The sequence below is a fragment of the Lissotriton helveticus genome, chromosome 3_1, assembly GCF_964261635.1.
Source record: "Lissotriton helveticus chromosome 3_1, aLisHel1.1, whole genome shotgun sequence".
Taxonomy (NCBI): Eukaryota; Metazoa; Chordata; class Amphibia; order Caudata; family Salamandridae; genus Lissotriton; species Lissotriton helveticus.
In genome coordinates this window covers 762392004-762418398 of record NC_136061.1, presented here as the reverse complement: position 1 = coordinate 762418398, position 26395 = coordinate 762392004, and the positions used below count along the sequence as shown (strand labels likewise).

Genomic DNA, 26395 nt, shown 5'->3' with positions numbered 1-26395 from the left:
CACAGCGGGAGGACGCTCTGAACTAAAGGCAGGCAGCCGGCAATAAAACAGATGCAGGCTCTGGCGCCAAGACTCCGAGGCAGGGAGCTGCGGTGCCGAGGAAAGGGAGCGCGACCGGACCCTCAGTTGTTGACCTCCTTCGTCGAACACCGGGGGGCCACTTCCAGGTCAAACAAAGCAGAGCAAGCCAGAAGATCTGAATACGGAGAAAGTTCTGCAGAATTGTCCGGAGAATCCCAGGTCCCCAGAGGTTTCGGCTGTGAAGTAAGTTCTGATTTACTTACGGGGGAGCGGCGGGAGCGGACTGCAAATGCGGCCAATCAAAACGATATGCCACAAAGTGCCCCCTCTATACATATCCCTCCGCTTCCAAAACCAGCTACACGTATAATTATAAATAATGACAAGGACATGGATTCTAATGAAACTGCTGAAACTCCTGCGTTATTACTTGTGGCATGTTTCAATGAGATTTTGGCTGACACGGCCGGCGGGTATTCGGCTCCACTTAATGAGATGATTAATACTATGGGTCTTGTTGGTTCGAATCATTTTAATGGTTCCCAAGTTAAAACCTCGGAAAAAGTGATTTGCAGTGCTAAACCAAATAACACGACAGCTTTAGGTACTAATGTTGAAAAAGACCCTAGTGAATTCTATTCCTTCTCAGATGAACTTGAATGGTCCAATGAGACATGCTCTATATCAACGTAGGGGAGCGATAATGATAATGATATTGGTCGCGTAGCCCAAAAGACAGTAGTCGGAAAAAGAAAGGGCCACCATGGCGTGACGGAGCTCGTATGGGATTATACCCCTACAACTCAACAGCGCAAAAACCAACTCAATATACGCCGACTAATGTTTTAGATTTGGCCCATCAATCTGCTGAACCGCCCTCTGGCTCATCTGCCACCCTGGATACAGTTATGGAAACAGTTCTTCAAGCAATCGCAGCACACAGGGAAGAGACTGCACACGATGGGCGCAAAGCCCAAGCTACTCTCCGGAAAGTGCAAGGGGTGGTGCGTAGACTAAATAAAACTGTTAGCTCATTTGGAGACAGAATGACTGACTTGGAGTCTCGCATAGTCTCCAATGAAACTGAGATTGCTGCAAATCATGAGCTAGTAGAATCACATGAAGCAGAACTGCTGGATGTAAGATGGAAGTTGGAGGACTTTGAAAACCGCCTCCGAAGAAACAACCTTTGCGTCCTAGGCGTGCCGGAAACATTGGAAGGGGAGGATGCCCGGTCTTTCATTATTAAAGTTTTCCGTGATTCTCTACCAGAACTGTCTAATTGGAACTGGGACTTAGAAATACAACGAGCTTATCGTGTGCCTATGTATGTAAAACAGTCTGCGCGACCTGGGGGTATCCACGAGCAATTCTAGTTTACTTCGGTAATTTTCTCCTCAGGCAGGCAATATCCGAGAAGGCCAGGCCGGAGGCGAAGCACGTTAGTGGCGCTATTTCCTATTTTGGCCGCCCCGATTTTTGTCACGCCACTGTGGAAAGGAGATGGCCTCTCCGCCAGTTGATTAAGCCTTTCCAGGAGAAGAAAGTGGCAGCCTACCCGAATAACCCTGCCCGGCTTAAAGTAATTAATGGGGGCGAAACAACATTTTTTACATCTGAAATTAAAGCCAAAGAATATTTAGAAGGTCTTTAATTCGGTTTGTTAGCTAGTCCCTCTAAAGTCTGTGCCATGGTAGGATGTATTTAGAAATGAAATTCACACTATGGTATAAGGGCATTAGTGATAACACAGAGGAGACGTTCTTGTGGTATTCTCTGGTCTTCTTTTTCTTTTTCTTTTTTCTTCTCTTCATCGTTTCCGCCTTATATTTTTTGAGCTTTAGGCTTTCGGCTCAAGAAATAAAGTGAGCTGCCGATTTAAGTGAAAAGGTTATCACAAGGGTGTTCATGTATGGCTCTAGCACCGGTCCTGGGAAGCACACCCATCAAACAGACTCTTATGGAGTCTAAATGCCTTATTCTGGGTGCGGGGGGAAGGGTGGGGGGGCTGGATAGCTGGAAGGGGGAAAAAGCAAGAGAAAAAATGGCAACTTCATATGTATACTGAATAGTAAAATAATAAAGAGAATGCTTTTTAATAACGAAAAAGAGATAATTTTGAAAATTAACAGTAAGATGCTATGGGGAGGTTGAAAATATGCTCTTGGAATGTGGCGGGGCTTAATGATAGAGCAAAGAGAGCTAGTATATTCGAACTAATCAAACAAGGGTCTTTCGACATTCTTTGTTTTCAAGAAACCCATATTACATGGGAAGATAGGGATTTACTAAGAATGCCTGGGTATAACTTGTTAGCGACCACTTCACAAACTTCAAAAAGTTGTGGTGTAGCTATTTTTGCCAGAGGATTTTTAGGGCAAGCCAAGCGAAAGCTAGCAGACTCCTCGGGTAGACGGGTCATTATTGAACTAGAACCCGGAATTACAATTTGCTCAGTCTATGCTCCCAACCATGATGATCCACGCATATTTGAAGACCTAGAGCTAGAGCTGGCTTCATGGCCCAAAGTATTGATATTATGTGGCGATTTGAATATTTCTATTAATCATGTGGGGATGCCCTATAACCAGTTTATGTCCACTTATACAGGAAGAAAACCTAAAGTGTATAGAGCGATCTCCCAACTTAGGGAGAGCTTGGACTTAGTAGATATCTGGGCTCTTAAGCAACATTCCGATCCTGGCTACACATATTTTTCATTTCCGCATAATAAATATGTACGAATTGACTACATGTGGGTGGTCAGTGACCATGCTTCCACGGCAGAAATCGATAAAAGTCCTAAAACACTCTCGGATCACAATATGCTCACTCTCACTATTAATTTGACTAATCTCCATAGGCCCCGTTTTAATTGGACATTTGACAGGAAACTCCTCGCAAATAGAGAATATATTGACCACATAAAGATCTGGACACAGGGGTACTTTGACTGTAATCGATATAGCGCGTCGAGGGCTATAGTGTGGGACTGCTTTAGGGCTGCTCTTAGGGGAGAGACTATGAGTTTCGTAGCCAAACAAAAGAAAGAGGCAAACCTGGTTAATCAGCAGCAGATGCAAGATCTTGCCAAAGCTGAGCATGAACATACAGCTGCTATAATAAAAGGGGAGGAGGGAGGAGTCTCATTACGCAAACTGCTAATTCTCAAAACTATGATCAACGGCAGGTTCAATCAGAAGGCAGCTGAGACCTACCAAACTAGTCGAAATAAATTGTACGAAGATGGAGAAAGGGTCAGAAAACAACTAGCCTTGCGTACCCGACAGAAACAGTCACTCAATAAAATCAACAATATCCACGCAACCGGTAGGATATATACCGAACCGAGTGAGATAATGGATGTATTTAAAGGCTATTATGAAAACCTCTATTGTAATGAAGAGATCCTTGAGCTATCTGAAATTAAGGAATCATTACGGCTCTGGCTAATGGAATGTGGCCCAAATAATATTCTAGATGTAGTCACTAGGGATGACTTAGAAAAGGACATCACACAAGCAGAGGTACAAGTGGCTCTAGCAATACTTGCTTTAGGCAAGGCAGCTGGTCCGGACAAGATCCCCCTAGACCTTTATAAAATTTCGGGAGAGATCATTATACCATACATGCTAGATCTTTGTATAGGTATTCAGGGGAATGGCAATACGCCTGTATCTTGGAAAGAGACCAACATAGTGATATTTCCCAAGAAGGGTAAGCCCCCTGAACTTCCCACTTCGTATCGCCTTATATCCTTAATAAACTCAGACTCGAAAGTATATGCAAAGGTCTTGGCTAATCGGCTCAGGAGGGTGGTAGAACATCTGGTCTCCCCGTGGCAGCATGGTTTTATTCCCCGAAAAGGAACTACGGATCATACCCGTAGGGTTATTTCATTATTCGATATCATGGCTGCGACGGGGGCCGGATGTCTATGAGCCTCCTTGTCGCCGAAAAGGCCTTTGATCGAGTTTCATGGAAATATCTGTGGGCAATATTGGAGTTTTACAACTTTGGGGCTGGCTTTGTTGGATCGATACAAGCAATGTATCAAGATCCAATCGCCAAAGTTCAGACGATGGGCTTAGAATCTAGATCATTTAACATTCTAGGGGGTACAAGGCAGGGGTGTCCCTGTTCCCCTATACTCTTCGCCCTCTATATTAACCCGCTGATTATGAAGCTATTGGCAAGTACTATAATAAGACTCATTAAGACAGGCACGCATGAAACCAAGATACTTGCCTACGCCGATGACGTGGCGGTTGTAACATCAAACCCCACTGAGGCAATTGGAGAGATCGAAAATATAACTCAGTCTTTCGGGGTTATGTCCGGTTATTCTTTGAACCGCGAAAAAACTGTGGTTATTTGTACAAATAATACTCTATTCAAGGATCCCAGAAAGGCAGCCAACGCCGTTTATCTTGGCGTTTCTATATCCCCGCAGATTGAAAATATTAACAAACTTAACTATGAACCCCTGTTGGAAAATATAAAAAAGGACTTTTTGAGGGTCAATAGTTTATATCTTTCAATCATTGGTAGGGTTAACTTCGTCAAAATGAATATCTTTCCAAAGATATTATATTTTTTTCGTGCAATCCCTATAGTTGTTGAGGATAAGCTGATAATGGCCATGGAATCACAAATCTCTAAATTTATTTGGGGTTATGGCAAAATTAGGAGATCCGTGAAATTGCTCTCCCTACCACAGGAGAGAGGTGGTTTGGAGTTGTCAAATATAACCCTTCATCTTTGGGCTAGTCTCCTCCAAGGGATGTTTCCCCTATTGAATACAAACCCAATAAGTAACATTATAGCTGGGGTCGGGATTCCCACAATATATGAGCTAGCTGTAGGAGAGAAAGCAAAGGGCCTTTTGTTGAGACAGATAGAACCATCTTACTATAAGAAGGTTAAGTTTAAAATTATTAACAGCGCTTGGAAGGTATGGAAGAAAGTATCTAAACATATGGATATCTCAAAGATCAACAAATATACACCATTATGGCATTCCTTTCTGCTTTCCAGGCAAGTCAATGATGATATTGCTAAGAGGTGGGAGAGCCTCAGATTGGTATCAGTGGGGGATTTCCTAGACGCTGAGCCCGCCGTTAGGTTCTCCAGCCTCCAAACAAAATTCAACATACCATCCTCTGACCTTTTTAAATATATTCAAATAAACACCATACTATCTACAAAACTTCCAAATATTTCAATGTCGAATATTCCTATTTTTGAGCTCATAGGGGTGAAAAAACCTCCAGGATAGGCACACTTTATGAGTTAATGCTGGAACAACAACATGATGATTTGGAGATAACTGAATCACTCTGGTCATCAAAACTGAACAATCCGAATGTCGACATTGACAAGGTCCTTATGCTCTCTGCTAGGGTATTCTTAACATCAACCCTTAAGGCCCAACTTTATAAGACCATATATAGCTTATACTTTACACCGGCAAAACTACATACATGGGGGAAAAGAATAGACGACAATTGTCCCAGGTGCGGTATAAGCCCGGCACATTTAATACACATGTTTGTTGAATGTAGTAAATTGACTACCCTTAAATTAAAAATTTCAGAATACTGGGAAGAGGTGTTCGGGCACAGAGTTTCTATGTCCCCGACTCTTTTCCTGTTAGGATACGACAATACCCTTGGGCATAGCAAAGAAGAAGAAATATGCTTGTTCCTGGGTATGGCTGTATATAGGTTAATTCTGGCTTCCCGATGGAAAGATCTTGATTCTCCCAACTTTCAAGTTTGGATAACCCGGTTTCTGGGGATATTCAATCTAAAAATGTCAATCTATACAGCTAAGGGTAAAAAGGCTAGACAGCGTGGTATTCAAATTTGGCACCCTATTACCATCTGGAAAGATAGGTTTTAGCCGTATGCAAGGTGTAAAGTCTATTTATTTAAACAAATGTAAGTAAATATGTATATGTAATATATCCCTGTGGCAAAAATGTATAGTTCCTATACGCATCTGTATTTTGCTATTGTATTATGTATCTCTTAATGGATTTAAGTATATTATTGAAATATTTTAGTAAACTTTTTTTATATTCTTGTATGCATCGAAGTCGCCAAATAAAAAAAATAAAAAAAAGATCTAAGTTGGCCCTTATGAAATCTCCTGTGCAATGTTTATGTATGTACAATCAAATAGAGATCATTAATAATAACTTAGTAGGGGAGACCAAGAGGGAAACTAGAGGAAAGGCCATCAACTCTAACCTGGTAACATGGAAGTATTTCAAAACAGCTAGTCATGGAGGGGAACAACCCTCATTGAGACTCCAGAGTCCTCTGTGCCCTACCACATGTGTCCACGCCTTAAAAAAGAAGAGGCCACCCTACGCATGTAAGAGAGTCTGTGGATCCTTATCTAGTTGAAGTTAATCTAGCATTTGCAGTTCCACGCTCCATTTAGACATGCAGTGTACATCAAACATACAAATTCACCATAAGCCAATACACACCAAGAATGCCTGCATCACAGGGCCTACTCCAATTGGTTAGCTGTTATTATGGCACTTTCTATATGGCTATTAGTGTGAAATAACTGTTAGTCAAAATAGTGTCCACTACTGCTGCGTATGTGGGCCGAACGACTGTATTTCAGCTATGTTGCATCTCACTTGCAATCAAGGTGGACTGAAAAGTCAGGCTCACAGTGTCATCCATGTACACTGTCTGTCTTTAAACTATTCAAGATAATTGCCTCTGCTCTTGTGCTTTCAGTTTTTATAACCCTCTAAATATTAAGGCATATGCATAACTTGGAAGGGATAATAATAATGGGAGACCTGCTCTCACCTGTGTATTCCTTGAAAATAAAATTTACTGTTGTCAACACGCAGGACGAGCAGAGCAACAAGAAGGGATTGTGGTAATGGAATTGAGCTACATTGCATTCAAAGACTACAGCACGCCAATTCACATGTTTGCACCCTAAGCTGAATTGAATTTGAAGAAAATAATCTTGTGTGCTTCTGGTTCCAATATTAACATTTGTATAAAGGTTTACAATCATCTTGGACCTCTAACATTCACTGGTGCAAACTTAAACGGTCAAGCCAAGAATTGCCGGCATGATACTCTGCTACACCCACATAAATAAATATCAGCGGTTGCCAGCGAGGTGCGCAAGCTCGTGATAGCACACTGTCAAGGGGACAATTGTATGGGACTGAGTATCAAAACTGAAAGCTATTAAGGCAGAGGGGTTTGGCCATTGCAATTACTTTACCCCAGTAGGATTTTAGCCACTCATGAAAACTGAGCCGGCTAGTCAAATATATTTTACCCTTGTTTCTAATAAAATAATTATATTTCTGTTTAGCCTGGTTGAGGGAAATTTCGAAGAATGCCTGAAATCTGCCTTCAATGAGTCCCATAAGGTTTTGTCACATACATCCCCATATAATTCTCATTTTTATAGTTTGTAATGCATCTGATCACATCCCTAACTGTTCTGTCATAAAGTGGTCTTTCTTTAAGACGTCATCCCCTATTCCTAGTCAGGTTTTTGAGGCAGTGAGTTTGGTCTAATCTAGCATACAACCCAGTGCTTAATTTGTGCTGGTGGTTGCTGTTGCTGGGCACTGGCAATTAATTATCAACACCTGCACTTATGACTGTCTGCCACATGGTGGCACTGTTGGTCAAATTTAGATGAGCACAACTTTTGTTTAATAATTCAATATACATTTAAAAGGACTAATTTGTGCTGCCCAACCAATTCTTATAGAGTAAGTATTTTTATTAACTGTTCGATTATTTAAAATATTTACAGTAAAACCAGCTAAAATCAATGCCCACCCCCATGTCTCTCCCTTCTTGTTACAAGATCCTTTTTGCCTTTAGACCGGGGGTTGGTTTCATGTTACACCAATATTACAATGAAACTCATTAAAAATAATCTGTCTCTTCTTTGCCCATTGATGTTATTGCCGGTCCCTTATTGTCCGATAAACAGTTGAGTTTCAAGAGCTAAGGATAGTGTCTTTATAAACTCACTTCTAAGGCCTGTCTATTGAAATGGATAAACTTTGCCATCCTTGCGACAATATATGTTTTTGTTTCCGAAAGACAAGAGTCTGACGCATCCTTACACGATCTGATGCCAAAGTCCCTTAATATAGGACGAAGCAGCCTTTGTCGTTCACTCATCAGTTTAGGACAGCAACATAAAAGGTGAAACCAGGATTCCCTGTGATAGTTACATAGCCAACAGGAGACTGCACCTTCTTCTCGCACCCATACTGGGTTAAAATCTGAAATTCTAAGGGCCGTAAGCCCCATAAAAAGGATTTTCCTGCAAGCTTGTACTCCTAGTGCTTCCTGTAGCTACTGTTGAGCTTTCCTCAAAGTATAGGATTCGTCCAGTGCCATCGTGATGGTATTATGGCAAAGTGCAGCTCGATCCTTTTTGAACAAAATGAAGCGGGCTTGCTGTTTCATGGTATTTAGGTCCCTAGTGCTTTGCCCAACTTGATATGCCAGTGGGAGTGTTCTTCTCTAAAGATTTTTGCCAGGTGATATTTCAGATTGTTATTCGAGGCTTTGAGGACCCTGATGTAGTACTTAATTAGGTCCCCCTAAAGGGCCAATTCAGGTCTGCAGAGTGCTAGTTCCAATTCTTATAGTTTTGAGGACCTGGAAGAGTCTGAATTGTCATACTTGTAGAAGTGTGAGAGTTAGTAGTTTCGTTGCTAGTGTCATTGGCTGTGCTGGTATGGGACATGGTTGGTGCAAGCAGCAAAGGCCTTCTGACAAGGCCTGTGGCACTCTACTTTTTTTTTTTTTTTTACAAATTAAGCACTGATACAACCTATCTACATAGGAGAAGGTGAAGGCTACTTTGTAATTATGTAATTATGTTGATATTGCCACATGTCCGCTAAACCTATCGATGATAGCAGAGGTCTGTTTTCCTCCGCTATTGATCTTCTGTGACCCATCCCCTGTATGGTTCTGTCCTTAACGATCGCTATTACAGTATTAAAGTCATCCCCAATTATTATTTCTTCTTTGACTATCATTTAGAAGTCTGTGATAGTGGATTTCAGAAATATCTCTTGAATTCAGAGCATGTATACATTATATTGTGTATATTTGATGTTGCTCATCTGAAAATTCATCCACAGTTTTTACCAGATTATTTAATGTTGCCCTCAAAGCGGCCAACTCTCCTTTCACTGCTTTGAAGCATGTCTTAAGGTCAGCTTTCAAAGAACCCATCTGTCTAAAAAATCTGTTAAAGAATTGTTGCATAAATTCTCTGGTAGGTTTTCTTTCCAGTCATAGTGGTTGCTTATATGTTGTGGTGGCTGTGTAGTTGGGCTGTAAGCTCAGTGGACCTAATGTGTTAAAGGATTTGCGAAATCCCTTGGTTTGCAAATGCAACATTACTTTTTATAATGTACAAAACACATTTTACAAGTCAAAAATGTTTTTCCAACTCGCAAACCAGGTTTTGCGAATTCTACCGAATCTCAATTGGGAAAGGCATAAAATTGGAGTTTCTTCTAAATTGTGACTATGTGTGCAATGTATCAGAAATTGCTACAAAAATTCGAGTTGCAAACCATCCAGCAATAACCAACACCTCAAAGGGAGAAGAAGTACTGTTGCGGCGCTTTCCCCTTTTTTTGGGAATAGTGGTGGCAGCAGGACTAGAAATTCTACATAGTTTAGGTTTATAAATATATAGGCTTTTAAGGCTTATATATACTTCTAAATACTTTGAACCACCAAATCCGATCTTGGTAAACTCATTGTAATCATCACTTGTAACAATATTCTTCATATTGGAGTTTATATCCTGTCAGAATATTTATAGGTATCCATAAATCCATGACACCTCTCCCACATAAGGTTCCATGCAGAGTTTTTTCCTATTCTCAACACATTTTGTGACTGGTGTCCCATCAGCAGGGAAAAATATATGAACAGCAAAACACTGGAACACAATGTATAAAACACAATAGTCATTGTTGGGAGTTTGTATTTTAACTATCTAAATTAAAAGATATTTTTTGCCACTATTCGTGCTTACCTGCCTGTTTTAAATCATTCATAAAACCGGCGTTCACAGTGCTGTGCATCCCATAGATCACTGTTAGCCAATATGGCCGCTAAGCTTTCTGTTAATATCAAATGCGTAAAGGTGACATGGCTTCCTGACGACAGATAATATTTGATGACTAAAAAATACAAATCAAATTCTTAAACAGATTGTTTCTCACTCCTTCTCCAAAGAGAAAATGTAAAATGCGATTATTTGTTTGTTGACCAGGTTCAATTGATCATGTATTATGTTCTAAATGTATTTTATGTATTTTTCCATTTAGGCGAGAAACCATATGTGTGTACAGTACCTGGATGTGATAAACGGTTTACTGAATATTCCAGTTTGTACAAACATCATGTTGTGCACACGCATTCCAAGCCTTACAACTGCAATCACTGTGGCAAAACGTACAAACAAATTTCCACACTAGCCATGCACAAGAGGACAGCGCACAATGATACAGAGCCCATCGAAGAAGACCCGGAAGCATTCTTTGATCATCAGGGAGGTTAGTAACATTTTGTAGAGGACTCCACTCTAGCCAAGTAATATAATGTTTCTTGCTATGATGACTCAAGTCATCAAAAGAATCTCTGTACATTTATTTTACATTAGTACCCCCAATCGAACTTTTTATGTACATATAGATTTTATTCATGGTTATATTTAACGTATTGTATCAGCCCATAACTCGAACATGGAAGTGTTTTGTGTCTAACACTATTTTGTATGGAAAGAAAACACTTACGTATTCATTTTTTCTGAAAATTTGTTTCAGATATTGCAGTTACAGTACTGTAAACCTAATACTTGTTCAAGAACGTCCATTCTCCCCAACAATCAATCTAAGGTGGCTCATTCAAACTGGCACACTGACTTGTCCCTCAGTAATGGGAATACCCTAGCGGCAAAAATGCTGTTTTTCTAACCAAATATAAAATTTGCCTTCTAGTGAAAATGTGTGTTTTCGGCTTTAATCATAAATTGTTTCCTTTGATTGCTTTCATTGTCTCACTTCCATCTACTGGTTGCTGTTGTGAGAAGCAGACTAATTAGATTGATCCTTTAAATTAAAAAGCACTATTGGTAATTGAGGTTTTGCCCCTATTGCAAGACAATTTTCCTGAAGTATCCTTTTCAAAGATTTCTGTTGTCTGTAGTTTCTGCTATCTTGTATTGTCTAATTTTGTTTAACTCATGGCTGCCACCCATCTCGTCATGTGATGGTGCCCTTTTGTCTTGCTATAATGGGTCTAGACTGCCTCAAAACTGTAAAGATGTTTCAGCCAATCTGAGTGCAAAAAGTGACACTTAAAACAATGGGACAGTTTAGCTGGGGCCATCTGCAGTCCACTAGACTGACAAGTTGTATTGCTAGTTAGTGGTAAGTAATTGTTCATCTCAGTTGCTCGGCTTGGGGACCATCACATAATTTGCTGTCTTAACCAGTGTAACTTGTTGGCAACTTGCCATGCTTCCCCGTGGCTGGGTAGGCAGCGGAACCGTAAGTCCGGTGCGTATACCTCCCGGCGGGATGAGCTTTGAAGGTAGTTAAGTCAGCAAAATCATGCTACTCTGAGAAGAGGAGCTGACGCGGCACAGGGCCAGTTGCCCAGCAGGCTTTCCAGAACAGCCATGTGTAAAATTGAAGATAAAATGAAGATGAAGAGCCTCCAGGTAGGAAAATAGTAGTCAAGCTTATTTCAGTAAAAGTGATCCCATCCATCCAGCAGTTGAAGTCAGAATCAACTGTCCGCAAGCTGCAGAAGCATCACCACACCAGGTTCTATCACCATGGTGCACCTTTAAACATAAGCAAGGGGACTACATTAATAAGAACATATGTGAAATAAGTAAATGCACAATATTACACACCTTCCCCCTATATACAAAACTAAAACAGAGTAATACTAAGAAACACTATGATGAGACTGTATATAATAAAACATGTTACATCTGATATTCATCAAATTTGAATGGTAACCTGGAGATCCTCTTGTTTCTCGAATCGCCATACATTTTATTATCCACTGTAGAACTCGGTCGAGAAGCAATTGAGGAGAAATCATCTTCATTAACATTTAACTTACTGTTCTTAATGACCACCACTCTGTTTAGGTTCCAAATGCGCAAATCCTCAGTTTTGATAGCATTCGTCAACACTTTACCCTATGAGGTTTTTGAAACAGATTGGAAGTTTTCCTGCCAACTGGAGCTCTAATCATAACTAAGTCACCCACTTTGACAGCAGTAACCTTCACTGCTTTTCTTTGATCATTATTCTATGTGCCTTTATTTTTTCACTTTCATTGAGCCTCCAATCACTATCAGAGGCTTTCACACCTCTTTTAGATACAGTGTCAATGATCCAAAAAGGAGCAACCAAAGTGTTAGCACTTCTTCCTTTAAGTAATTCAAAAGGTGTGCGACCAGTTATGACATGAGGGGACACCCTATAAATTTCAACATTCCTGATGACTTCCTTTTCCCAATCTAGACAGTTTTGTTTGGCTAAATCAATGGGCTCTTTTAAAACACGGGTGAAGCGCTCCACCACTCCATTGGTCTCGGGATGATAAAGAGCACACCTCTTATGTTTGATGGAACACTTCAACAAGAACTCCTCCATTTCCTTGGAGACCAATTGTGTTCCATTATCAGTTCGTATGACCACAGGTAGCCCTTCTCTCGCCAAAAACCTCCCTCAGAAATTCTATCACATGTTTAGTATCAATGCACTTTGTGATTTTTACTTCCGGCCACCTGGAATGTAAATCAATCAACACAAAGACATAACTCTCACAACCATTTCCACGAAAAGGCCCCAAAATGTCAAACCCTAACTCTTCCCATGGCTTCTTCGGCCGTTCCCTAATAACCATGGGTTGAACCCTAGGCTTCTGACACTTCTCACTCATACAACAAGCTAGGTATGCAATCCCTCAAAAGTTGTTCCACCTGCAAGTCCATTCCTGGCCACCAATATGTAAGTCTCAATCTTTCCTTTGTTTTAGACATCCCTTGGTGACCTTCATGTGCCATCTCATGAAGTTCTTCACGAAGGGCAGTTGGTGGAACTAATCTAGTCCCCCTAAAAATAAGGCCTTCACTCTCAAATAATTTGTCCTTCACCAGCCAATACTTTTCACAATTACCTTTCACTTTCTTGTCCCATCCATTCTTGAGTAATGAGGTTAGCTCAATAAATTCTTTATCAATGGCACACTCTTCTCGCCATCTGCTGTCCTTCATTCCACCTGCCTCAATAGTACAAACCCATTCATTAAGGTGATCCTCCTCAGCATCAGCGCTTTCATCACTTTGCACCACCAACCTTGACAATGTGTCTGCAACACTGTTCTTAGCACCTGGTAAATACTCAACTTTGAAATTGTATCCCTGAAGTGCCACAACCCATTTAGAAATTCTTCCCGAAATAGCATAAATCCCTTTTTTATTAAAAACTTGACAGAGTGGCTTGTGATCAGCCCGTACTTCGAATTTCAAACCCCATAACAGATTCTTGAGTTTCTGTATGGGCCAGTGCAAAGCTAAGACCTCTCTCTCTATGACTGAGTATCGTAGTTCTGCACCTCTGAGACTTCGTGATAGAAACAAAATTACATTCTCTGTGTCCCCATCCTTCTGTTGTAACACAGCCCCCAAAACTTTCATGCTGGCATCCGTGATGAGGACAGCTCTTTTGGTGGGCTCAAAGCTTTTTAACTTGGGAGTTTTCTTGAGCATACTCTTGCCCATAATAAATTCCTTTTCACAATTATCTGACCAGATGAAATCCACACCCTTGCATAATAATTTCCTCATATTTACTCACATCCCAGCAAAGTTCTTCATACATTTGCTTTAATACTCTGACATCTGAAGAAATTTCATTAGTTCCTCCTTAGTGGAAGGAGAAGCTAGATTTTGAATAGTATTTATAAGTTCAGTCTTGGGTTGGACACCTTGACCAGAAATGGTGTGTCCAAGGTAATCTATGGATGACCTTTTGAATTTGCATTCGTCAATTCTTACAGTTAAATTGTACTCCTGGAATTTCTTAAAAACTTCCCTGAGTATCGCATCATGCTCTTCTTCATTCTTCCCATAAGCAAGCACATCATCTTGATATATTTTCACACCCACAACTCCTTTCAATACTTTCTCTAACGCTCTCTGAAATACAGATGCTGCGGACACAAGTCCAAATGGTAATCTAATGAATCTATAAGTGCCAAAGGGCGTGATAAATGCAGTTAGGTCTTTGGACTTATCTTTATCTGATGATAGGCAGATTTGAGGTCTACGGTAGAAAAAACATTAGCTTCCTGTAAAAGCATTAACATATCAGAAATTTTAGGTAGAGGATACTTATCTATGATGACTTGTTTGTTTATTTCTCTTAAATCGATGCATAGACGAAGACTTCTGTTCGATATTCGAGTGGCTACAACCTAGTGCCTTCTACTTCCTCAATTATGCCATCTTTTTTTAGTTTCTCTAGTTCCCAATTCATCTCGTCCCTTACTGATAATGTTACACTGCGGACCTTACCAGCTACTGGTATTGTCCCAGGAATTAACCTTATATTGTTAGCATAACCATGCAAGCAGCCCAACTCATCCTTAAAAACGTCGGGAAACTCCCTCCTGATAAGAGTATTAAAATCACCATCACAATCCTGAGCCAACACATCATTAATTTGAATATCTTCTCTCAAGATAATGGGGGGATCACTGTTAGGGTCTAACATTACTCCAAGATCTTTCTGGTGAAACCAACTGAGATTGCTGTCACCTTTGTGTGAAACATATTTTTTTCCTGAAACATATCTGCCTTTGTACTCTATCAACCCAGAAAAATAACCCATTCATTTTATGGGTTCTCTCCCATAGCCGCTAGGTCTTATATCAGCTTTAAGCAGTTTTACAGCCTTATGAAGTTTACTCATAAAAAATTGTCTTGATATTATGGTGATTTTTGCTCCCCAATCAAACAAGACTTTAGTTAACTTACCTTCAACTTCTATATCATCCAAGAGACCTTTCTTACGATTATCAGAGACTTGAGAAATAATTTGTCCGCAGTAACAATCAGATTAATTGTCACATCACTATCTCTGTTGTGTCTAATAGCCAGAACCTTCCCCTTGTTTTTCTTGACTTGCAAACTGAGGTAAAATGTCCTACCTTTTTACAGTTTGAGCAAGTCGGTTCAAGTCCAGGACATTTTTTATCATTAGCCAAATGATTCTCACTCCCACATCTGTAACACTTAAATCTTACATCTCTCACATTTTTTTTCTGTGCCTTTGCTAAAGTACTTTTCTTAAAATATTTTTCTTTTGAATTAATTTTCACAGAATGAACAGTGTCATCTTAGTTCTCACGTTTAGAAATTATATCCACGCATTTCAAAGAGTGCTCGATCTGTTTGGCAATAGATATGACCTCCTCAAGAATGGGTTCATCCGTTGGCCATAGATCACTTCTGACTTTTTCAACATTGCACGGATTCTTTCTTCAAGAAGGGCCCCAAATTTACACTAGGATGCTAACTTCCTAAGAGCAGTGACATAGTTTTCAACTGACTCCCCTTCATTTTGTGTCCTCCTACCAAAATGATATCGTTCGAGAATAGTACTGACCTTCGGCAAATGATGCTTATCAAGTTTCAAAATGCAAATTTCGTATTCAAGTACTGACCTTCGGCAAATGATGCTTATCAAGTTTCAAAATGCAAATTTCGTATTCATTCAGGTTTTGATCATCAACAACGGGCAAGTGGTCGAACCTGTCCTTCAGAGCCCAGGCAATGAAGAAGAAGAGCTGTCCTCCTCTCAGCACTAAGATTAGTACCACAAACTTTGGCGTACCTCTCAAAAACCTTTTTCCATGTCTGCCATTTGATTGGCGGATCGCATGGGGTGGAAAGGAAAAATGGTGGGGTTGCCACATTCTGCATGATAGTAAGTCTCACAATAACACCAAAGTGAAATTATAGCTAACGACACAGTCTAACTTAAATAAAGTACAGAGATATGGCTAAAGTTAATATACTAACGGATGACATAGTCACAGAGTCAGTTAAAAATAATGCTGAAAGAAAATGCATGTTAAAGAGAACAAGACATTGCTTATTCACTTATTTGTAAAAACTAAATGATGTTAAATGTAAGCAAGACAGTGTGAATTCACAATAAAAACCCACAGCAAAATGAGTAATCAAAGTGAACTTACAGTAGCATTCACATTACTGTAATACTGAAAGAAAATTGTGAAACCAAAGCAATACTGTTTAAACGCAACTCACGCTGCGTAATGTAACGAGATGACGAAATGAGATGCTTGAGGAAGAACCGGCGATGTGCGAAGCTGACAGTGGACACGAAAATTGGAATGTTCGTGTGTCTTGGAAACAGGTAAGCAGGCACACGAGGAAAACAATGACGGTTTGAAGGCGGTTGGAATTTGATAGATGCTGTTAAGATTTTTTCATAGATGGGAAACCGGCAAAGAGCCAGAATACGCTTAAAACTACAAGCCAAACCAGTAATCAACAGTGACTTGTTAAAATAGTCATGTTTCCCCCATAAACGCTGTCTGTAAGTCCAGCAATCTCTCCACAGGAACAAACCGGCCAACAGTAAAATACGCTGTCCACTTGATGGCCACACAGAGTTTACTATTCAGCAGCCGATGTCACAGTCATGTCACAGTCATATCATAACGGACATGAACACAGAAATCCACTGGCACCAGCGCTCTGCGGGCACGAAGAGTAGGGATGATAATGCACTAAATTTTCAAATAACAAAAATGTCCATGAATTATCACCACAGTAACCCAAAGTATAGAAGAGCCCACACCAAAATCTCCCAACCTCAATGGATTTTATAACTAGATATGAGGTGAGTTGTGCAACGGTTGCTCTAATGTTTGAGCTCACACAGTGACCTTGAAACCATGGAATTAATGGTAAAAGGTATATGTGGGGAAAGCTCAAATTAAGATTTATAGTCACAATTGGAAGAGGTACTCACATCAAGTAGAAATTGAGATGGAGTAGTCTTTAGGTAATCCACAGTTCAGGTAAGTGGAAAATTCACAAAAATTTTGTTGAATGTTGAGATCACGATCCTGTTGAATGGGTAGAAATACCATCCTCGTCCCCAGTGTAAAATTGAAGATAAAATAGTAGTCAAGTTTATTCCAGTAAAAGTGATCCCATCCATCCAACAAGCTGCAGAAGCATCACCACACCAGGTTCTATCACCATGGTGCACCTTTAAACATAAGCAAGGTGACTACAGTAATAAGAACATATGTGAAACAATTAAATGCACAATATTACACCACGTCACCCAGAAAATTATCCAAATATCCAACCTCTAGAGTGGAGCTTGGTGTGGTCCAAGTCAGGACCCATTGGAGCTGCACTGCTAGATAGTAGGACTCAAAACGAGTGCCCCTAGATTCCTGCATCTATTGTGCGAAATAAGTTATCAAGAGCCACTCTGTGCCTGCTCACATTCCACACCAACTCTTTTAGACAGCTATTGGGGTTCTAGAACTTGAGTATATGTGGTGTTAGGTTAGAGAATAGGTACAGAAGGCTTGGTAAAACCACCATCTTAGACAAGTCAATGCGCCCCAGTTGCGAAAAATTATGTTTCCTCCAGTACACTGATGTAGACCAAATGGATGCCAGTGCTCTGTCAAGATTCCCACCCTTGACATTGGGTAGGTACCTGCACACATTCACTCCAAGATATTTGAACATGTGTGATTTGCTGGGCAAATTAGCGGTGCACCTTTCACAAAGCGTTTTGAGCAAGTATCCGTTAAGGGGAATATATCGGGCTTGGTCCGGCTGACTACCAGGCCAGACACTGCGCCAAGAGTCTTGAGAGTCCCTAGCGTCGGCCCCAGTCCCATGATAACAGCTAAGTATATCAATACATCATCCGCATACAGTAAGATGGAATGTTTCTAGCCTGCACCATCCAGGCCGTGCCTCTCTCCTGTGTACACTTGCAGCTCCATCATGAGGGTGAAGAGGAATGGGGAAAGGAGCAGCCTTGCCTGGTACCGCTGTGGATCTCCCAGGAGTCAGAGAACTCCATCCATGTCTTGACTCAGACTGTAGGGTCAGTGTATATGACCCTAATCAAAGATAGTATAACTGCCCTGAACTCATATGCAGTGTAACTGCAAATAAATATGTCCAGGACAGGCTTTCAGTTTTTCCATGTATATGTACAGTGCCACCCCCTGTTCCTGTCCACTGATATTCGACCCAGAACATGAAATATCCTGTGGATATTGGAGGATGTACTTTTGTCTGTAACAAATATGTTTTAATCCGGATGAACCAGGTGCATGAGTGTATGTTGGACCCGGTTTGCAATACTTTTCCCCAAAATCTTGCAGTCTTAGTTCAAGCTAGACAATGGGGGCATAAAGCGCAATCAAGCAGATCGCAACAAGAATTGGGCAGCATATCAATGGGTGCTTTCAACAATGGCTGCAACCTGCCTTGATCCGTGGATGTTTCTTAAAACCTCAAGAGGCGCTTTGTCAATTCAGTTTAATAAGTTTGAGAAAATTCAAGCTGTATGTTGCACTGCATGGAGTCTTGCCTGTTGTGAGTTGCCTTATTGCAATGGCAGTTTCGGGTCCTTTAATCGGCGCCTCTGTTTTGAGGGTTTGAAGAAGCGGTATATGCAGGTGGAGTCAATTGGGTCTGCCTGTAATATGCGATGAACAATGCATTTATATCTGCTTGCCTTTGCACATGATGTCCATCACTTACATGTTGCTGTTATGGCCATTATGCATTTCTCTGTTTGAATCAGTCTAGCTAATGGACAGAATTAACCACCTTCATGTGTCTGGGCAGTATATATATATATATATATCTATACTACTATTATAAAGGAAGAACTTTGCACCTTTGAGGCGGGTAAACTCGGGAACCACAGCGCGAATCCACACACCCGATACATCATTTTAATCGTCAGGGTGTGCAGATGTATATAGGCTATATAAAGTATAAAAATATGCGTTATTAAAAAAATTAACATTAAAAAAAAAGTAGTCGCTTCGAAGTAGCGCCGGCCGCGACCTGCGTGCTGACGTCAGGAGCGCGGGGAGGAGCGGCGTCCAGGAACGCGAGGAGGAGCGCCGGACATGGCGCGGGGGAGGAGCGGTGACGAACGGCGGAATGGCGGTGAGGACCGGCGGACAGGCGGGAGGAGCGGTAAGCGGCGAGGAGCGGCGGAGCGGTGAAATGAGGAGCGCGGGGGAGGAGCGGCGGCTGAGGTAAGGCTCCAGGCAGGCGGGGGTCGGGGCAGGGGGGGGACGGGGCAGGTCGGGGACGGGGCGGGCGGGGGCCCGGGCTGCTTGACAATGTCGGGGCGGGCGGGGGCCGGGCTGCTGCACAAGGCCGGGGCGGGCGGGGGCCGGGCTGCTATGTCGGGGCGGGCCGGCGTCAGGGAAGCCTGATTGCTCCCGGACAAGGTCGGGCGGGCTGCTAGTATATATATATATATATATATATATATATATATATATATATATATATATATATATATATATATATATATATATATATATTCACTGAAAAAACCATAGGTTATAGACCATATATAGTTAGTAATTAGCATTTAAAAAACCTTATTTTACTCACACAAAACCATTGAAATTCCATATATAGTTAGTTGCACTAACTATATATCGCGCACCCGCAATCCACTGCTGATGATGTCACATATTACATCATTCATGACATGGTCAGTGACATCACTGATGACATCACTGATGACATCTCAAATGACATCACTGATGACATCACTGATGACATCTCAAATGACATCACTGATGACATCACTGATGACATCATCCAGTGACTGTGTGTTTCTGTAAAGTTTAAATATGTTTGATATATTGAAGAATGAGTGGATGTATAAGTGTCTGGATGAAGGATTTAGTAGGTGCGTGACTGACTGTATGAGTGAGTGAATAAATGTGTCGTACTAAATGCATGGGTTAGTGACTAAACTGTCTGAATGTGTGCATCAGTATGTCTATTGTGATGTAAACTGCTGCATGTGTTGATCATTAGCTATACGAGAGGCTATATGTGTTATTGATTGGTTGCCCAAGTATTTGTATGGGAGATTGAGTTTGTGTGGGGGTGGCTGGGAGGTGTGTGACTCTGTGCATAGATGTGTGAGCAGTTGATTCACTAGGTGTATGAGTTCAAGAGTGCATGTGGAAACAGCTACATGGGCGGTTGACTGTGTGCATGAGTGTATTGATGAGTGAATGGATATCTCAATGCTACATGTCATAGTAAGTACATATGTAAAACACAGTACATGTGAGAGTTGGCATATTTAAATAACTGTGCATGAGAGCCACTGAATGTGTGAGTGGCTGTATGGATCATTGTGAACTTGTATCAGGGATTGTATAAGAGAGTAAATATGTGTTAGTATATGTTTGAATAAGTAAGGTGTGTATAACTGTATAGTTGAGGAAATGGAGGTGAGATTGTTTCTTTGCATGACTGACTAGGTGTGTGAGTAACTCCATGGATGAGTGACAGTGTGTGAGTGTCTGTATACACTGAGTGTATCTAAGGTTATATTAGAGTCTGAAGAGGTTTATCGTATTAGCACAAGAATGATGTCAAATGAGATGTCATCAGTGATGTCATCAGTGATGTCATTTGAGATGTCATCAGTGATGTCATCAGTGATGTCACTGACCATGTCATGAATGATGTACTATGTGACATCATCAGCAGTGGATTGCGGGTGCGCGATATATAGTTAGTGCAACTAACTATATATGGAATTTCAATGGTTTTGTGTGAGTAAAATAAGGTTTTTTAAATGCTAATTCCTAACTATATATGGTCTATAACCTATGGTTTTTTCAGTGAATTTTCAAGGTTTTTTAAATGCTAATTCCTAACTATATATGGTCTCTAACCTATGGTTTTTTCAGTGAATTTCAATGGTTTTTTAATAGCAAATATCATAAGCTGTCGAATGTCAAGTACGTGGTAAGTAAAAACATTTTCGTGTTTATGCACACTGATCTGCTTTGAATGCTGCCCCCCCCCCCCCTCATTTCTATTAAGAGTACTCTCTCTTTGCAGATAGTGAAGGGTAGTTAACGCAGGCCTTTGCCCCCGTTGTAATCCGTCGTGCCTGCTTCTCTCTCCATTTGATTGATTGTTATCCAAGCATTTACTGTTTTAGAATTGGTTCTCTTTGGTTCATTCTCTATTTACAAACAAGCACAGAGTCGCAATACTCTGTTTAGTCTTTGCAGATAGTGAAAAATCGTGTAAAAAAACAAAAGGAATCGAGCAAAATCAGTAGGCCACTAATGGGATCTCTTTTTGACCTCGCTAAAATAGAAACATTAGGAACAACCCCTCATGAGAAATACGAAACTAGTGAGATGAACTGAGCTCCACACCATGATGGCTGCAAGACAGCTCGGCTCCGCCACCCACCCCGCCCAAAATAACGATAAACTCTATGCAAATATTACAAATATATACAACACACCAGCAAAGTAACAGGGTAAAACATTTTATTAAATAACTATTTACATAACTATTTTATACTTTTTGTTGCCCGATCCGGCTAGCTCAATCGATCGAGCATGAAACTCATGCACTCTGATAGTTCAAAGTTTTGAGGAGTGCTTGTTAGACTGTCTGAAGCTTATTTGCACCTGCTACAGCTTCACTATTCTCAATGTAAGTGGGGGCTGTTTGAGGACGTGACTGCATTTGAAAACAATGTGATGCGGTGCCTCCCTGAACCGCTTGACGGAGGCCCCCGTGGGACGGTGTGATGGCGCGGACTCGGAGGGGGCGCTTGGCTCCGGCCCCCTCCCCAAGTCGTGTTGCCCTGGTGTGGCCTGAGATCGCCCCCGACATAGGTGGCCGGCTCCCGGGGTCAAGCGGAACTTTTTGCCTTTTGGTGACTCTTCCATTCTTGACCTTGTCCCACAATCCGTTTGACCTAAAGACACGCTGTAGTGGGGCGCCCCTTTACCGTTTCACTTGCCATTCCGCCCGCTTTTGCTACACTGGGCCTCTTCCGCTATTCAGCTGTTTACCGCCCGCGCTTGCGACTACAGCGTCTCGCTCACCATGTAGTTGAGTTGCTCCCGCTCTTGCGGTGCAGCGATAGGCGGCTGCCACAGGACTCTCAAAATGGCGGCCGGCTCTTCAGATTTGGGCGTGGTCCACTAAAATGGCCCTGCGACACCTTGGAACTCGGACGCTTGTCTGCTAGGGCTTGGGCTCCATTCTCGAAAGCGTCCCCTCAGCCTTGAAGATTCTATAAAAGTCTTGGGGGCCCCCGACTCCCGCAGGCTTCTGGTGGGGAGCGGCTGCCATCATTGCTCGTGGAATGGCCACGACGGAGCTACGAGATGGTGGTGCTCTCATGCTGACGCCAGCTTCAGTCTGAAACATCCAGAAACACTGTAGACTACCAATTCGATCAGTTCCGGTAGCGCCCCAACGTGACCCGGTAGAGAAGAACTTGCCCTCCCCTCTTTGACTGATGGTTCTAGTTGCCTGTCCCTTCTGTTGTCATTTAACAGAACTATTTAGCCTGCTGAAATGGGTTGTGTTCCGACCGCTGGTTGGTGGAGACATGTTGACTATATTCTGGACCTGCGTTGTCGCGTAATGCGTCATATGACGCGCCGCGTTAGCGCATCCGGAAGTGCTCCGGTGCACGAAGCGCAGCTTCCCGGAAGCGATCCGGGGCGCGGCACACAGCGCGTAACGTAAGCATAACAGGTCATGTGACTTGTTAATAAAACTTTTCATTGGCTCATTTTACTTTTCTTATTCTAATGATGAAAGGCTTGGTCATATGACCTAAAAATTACACTTTTTATTACTTTCGAACATTATTTTTTCTTAAACATATATGTTATAATGTTCCAAGCTAATGTACTTTCCCGGAAAATTTACAACTGTCCTGCAAGTAAAATATATTCCTTTTTCGAGAAAAAGGGCGTTTCTTCGTCCCATGACGGAGCCGTTGAGCAAAAGAGGCTCGGCCTGCTGTCTTAGTCGCCGATACGCCTGAATATCAGATTCTTATCGATCACTTTATGTTGCAGGAGTAGAAAACACAACAGCCCTTGACCATCTATCTTTACTGCGTATTATACCTTTTACCCTTCATGTAATTGGACTGCTTTATTTCACTTGCCTTTTACTGATTCGAAAACAGTGACTATTATTAAAAACTTTACCAATGTAAATACTACTACCATGTTTTCTTTTAAAAACCTTTATTGTGAAAATGTCAGTATACAAATACGGGCCTATAACCATGTGGGCCGGCCACGGAGCAAACTGTAATCGTATATGATGAGGAGACATTTACACTGTAGAGGAACGTAACGGGCGGGCCATTAGGTTGCAAGAACTAAGGTGTCTAACAGTTGCGGAATCGGTGGACGTACATTTTATAATTAAAATACGACAGGGCCAGTTACAATAAAATTATCTAGATATACATTTGCGGGCAAGTACCATGGGTGACGTTAATTCGAACTTTCAATAGTACAGTAATCAATAACACATCAGAACTTAATATCAATAGGGATGTCGAAATATTCAATCAATTCTCGTGCCCGCCCGCCACGTGCTTCAAAACTGCATACGTATCTCGTGATATCAAGGTTGTGCAACCAGTACACAACAAGGAGTTACGAGTCCCATTTATTCCGGCGCCATTTTGGGCGAGGACGGGCAGGTCCAGGATATAGTCAAAATGTCTCCACCAACCATCGACTATGATGATGTTCATATGCTGTATTTATTAGAGTAACACTCATCTGTCCACATGAAATTAATTTGCCACAATTACCATAACTATATTTTTTTTCGGTTCCTCTGGAGAGTACATCGTGGCAGATGAGGCAGGTAACGTACCGGGCATTTACCTTTTTTGCATGTAGAGGAAAGGAAAAAAAATTCGAGCGTCCGAGTTCTAAGGTGTCCCAGGGCCATTTTAGTGGACCAGGCCCAAATCCAAAGAACAGGCCGCCATTTTGAGAGTCCTGTTGCAGCCGCCTGTCGCTGTAGCAGCAAGAGCGGGCGAAACTCAGCTAGACGGCGCTCCACTGAAGGAACATAGACTTGCTGTGGACCTTTCATCTTTTCAACACACACCAGTGCGGCAACTTGCTAGACACCACCTCGGTGCCATCCGGATCTCGGCGCCCCACTGCAGATGAAGTGCTTCCACATGGAGGGAGAGACTCGTTTGCGCCGCCTCCCCCCCGCTTCTCAGAACTCTCAACTATGACACCACCTCGGTGCCATCCGGATCTTGGCGCCTTGTGCTGGTTCCGGCCTATTCACACATCGGTCCGCTACTGACGCCACCTCACAGGCCAACGGGGCACCCCACGCCGACTTTCGGCGCAGCATTGTAGGATGGCCACACCAGTGCGGCAACTTGCTGGACACCACCTCGGTGCCATCCAGATCTCGGCGCGTTGTGCTGCCTTCGGCCTATTCGCCGCAAGTGCGCACGCAACTCAGCTGCATAACGAGTGAAACACCAAGGGGTGCCCCACTGCAGCCGAGGAACCTCCATCTTGGGGGCGACGCACAGCATCACATTGCTTTCCAATGCAGTCAGATCCTCAAACAGCCCCCACTGACTGACGCGAACTCACAGGCCAACGGGGCGCCCCACGCCGACTTTCGGCGCAGCATTGTAGGATGGCCACACCAGTGCGGCAACTTGCTGGACACCACCTCGGTGCCATCCGGATCTTGGCGCGTTGTGCTGCCTTCGGCCTATTCGCACATCGGTCCGCTACTGACGCCGCCTCACGTGCCAACGGATTTTCTACGCTTTTTATAGCCCTATGCCGCATAACAGGTCATGTGACTTGTTTATAAAACTTTTCATTGGTTCATTTTACTTTTGGTTTCCTAATGATGGAAGGCTTGATCATATGACCTAAAAATAACACTTTTCATTGGATTAAAACATTTTTTTTTCACAAACGATGAAAGCCCCACCTTGTTTCTGGATGTTTCAGACTGAAGCTGGCGTCAGCATGAGAGCACCACCATCTCGTGGCTCCGTCGTGGCCATTCCGCGAGCAATGATGGCAGCCGCTCCCCACCGGACGCCTGCAGGAGTCGGGGGCCCCCAAGACTTTTGTAGAATCTTCAAGGCTGAGGGGACGCTTTCGAGAATGGAGTCCAAGACCTAGCAGACAAGCGTCCGAGTTCCAAGGTGTCCCAGGGCCATTTCAGTGGACCAGGCCCAAAAAGGAAAGAGCCTGCCGCCATTTTGAGAGTCCTGTGGCAGCCGCCTATCGCTGCACCGCAAGAGTGGGCGCAACTCAGCTGAATGGCGGATTTTGGCACAGTGTACCAAAAGCGGGCGGAATGGCAACTGAAACGGTAAAGGGGCACCCCACTACAGCAGACGAGCCTCCACCTGGGGAGGCCCGTTCACGCCGCCTCATCCCCCCCCCCCCGGGGCGCCCCACGCCGTTATTCGGAGCAGCATTGTAGGATACCAAAACCAGTGCGGCAACTTACTGGACATCACCTGGGTGCCATCCACATCTCAGCGCGTTCTGCTGCCTTGGGACTATTCGCACAACAGACCGCTACTGACGAGGCCTCCCCCCGCACCCCCCGGGACGCCCCACGCCGTTTTTCGGAGCTGCATTGTAGGATACCAAAAACCAGTGCGGCACCCAGTTAACATCACCTGGGTGCCGTCCAGAACTCAGCACGTTGTGCTGCCTTGGGACTATTCGCACAAAAAACAGCTACTGACCATTGTTGCTTCTTTTTCAATTTTTTTTTAAATGTATTTACTGTTTTTGTTGCGTTGTATATATTTATAAGTTATTAAAGTTTTATAATCCTACTACTTTGTTGGAGTGCTATATATTTTTAATGTGACACATAATTGTAAAAACTTTGATGTACAAAGAGGCATCCTTGGAATCTTCCGCTTCCGGCTCGGTCCCCTCCCCAATCACAATACAGGATGGTTTTCAGATAGTAGGAACGCGTGTGGTGTGACGGATCTCATCGGGTGGGGGCCTTGATCTACTGTAACTCCTTTGAAGAGAGGTGATTCTTTACAGCTGGGGCCATAAACTACATCTGCAGGGCTAGGTGATAGCCTGGGACCGGCCTGGACAATCGGACACAGAGGAAGATGAGTGTCAGAGGGTGCGGT

General features: G+C 42.5%; 1 protein-coding gene across 2 annotated transcripts in view; it reads left to right on the top strand.

Annotated features, from left to right (window-relative positions):
• The window catches only part of ZNF143 (zinc finger protein 143), a 313756-nt gene that overhangs the window by 235112 nt on the left and 52249 nt on the right, over positions 1-26395 (top strand). For both annotated transcript variants that reach the window (XM_078680961.1, XM_078680962.1), the window contains exon 12: positions 10397-10624. In XM_078680961.1, coding sequence (XP_078537087.1) covers positions 10397-10624 — 228 coding nt within the window. The remainder of the gene's footprint in view (positions 1-10396; positions 10625-26395) is intronic.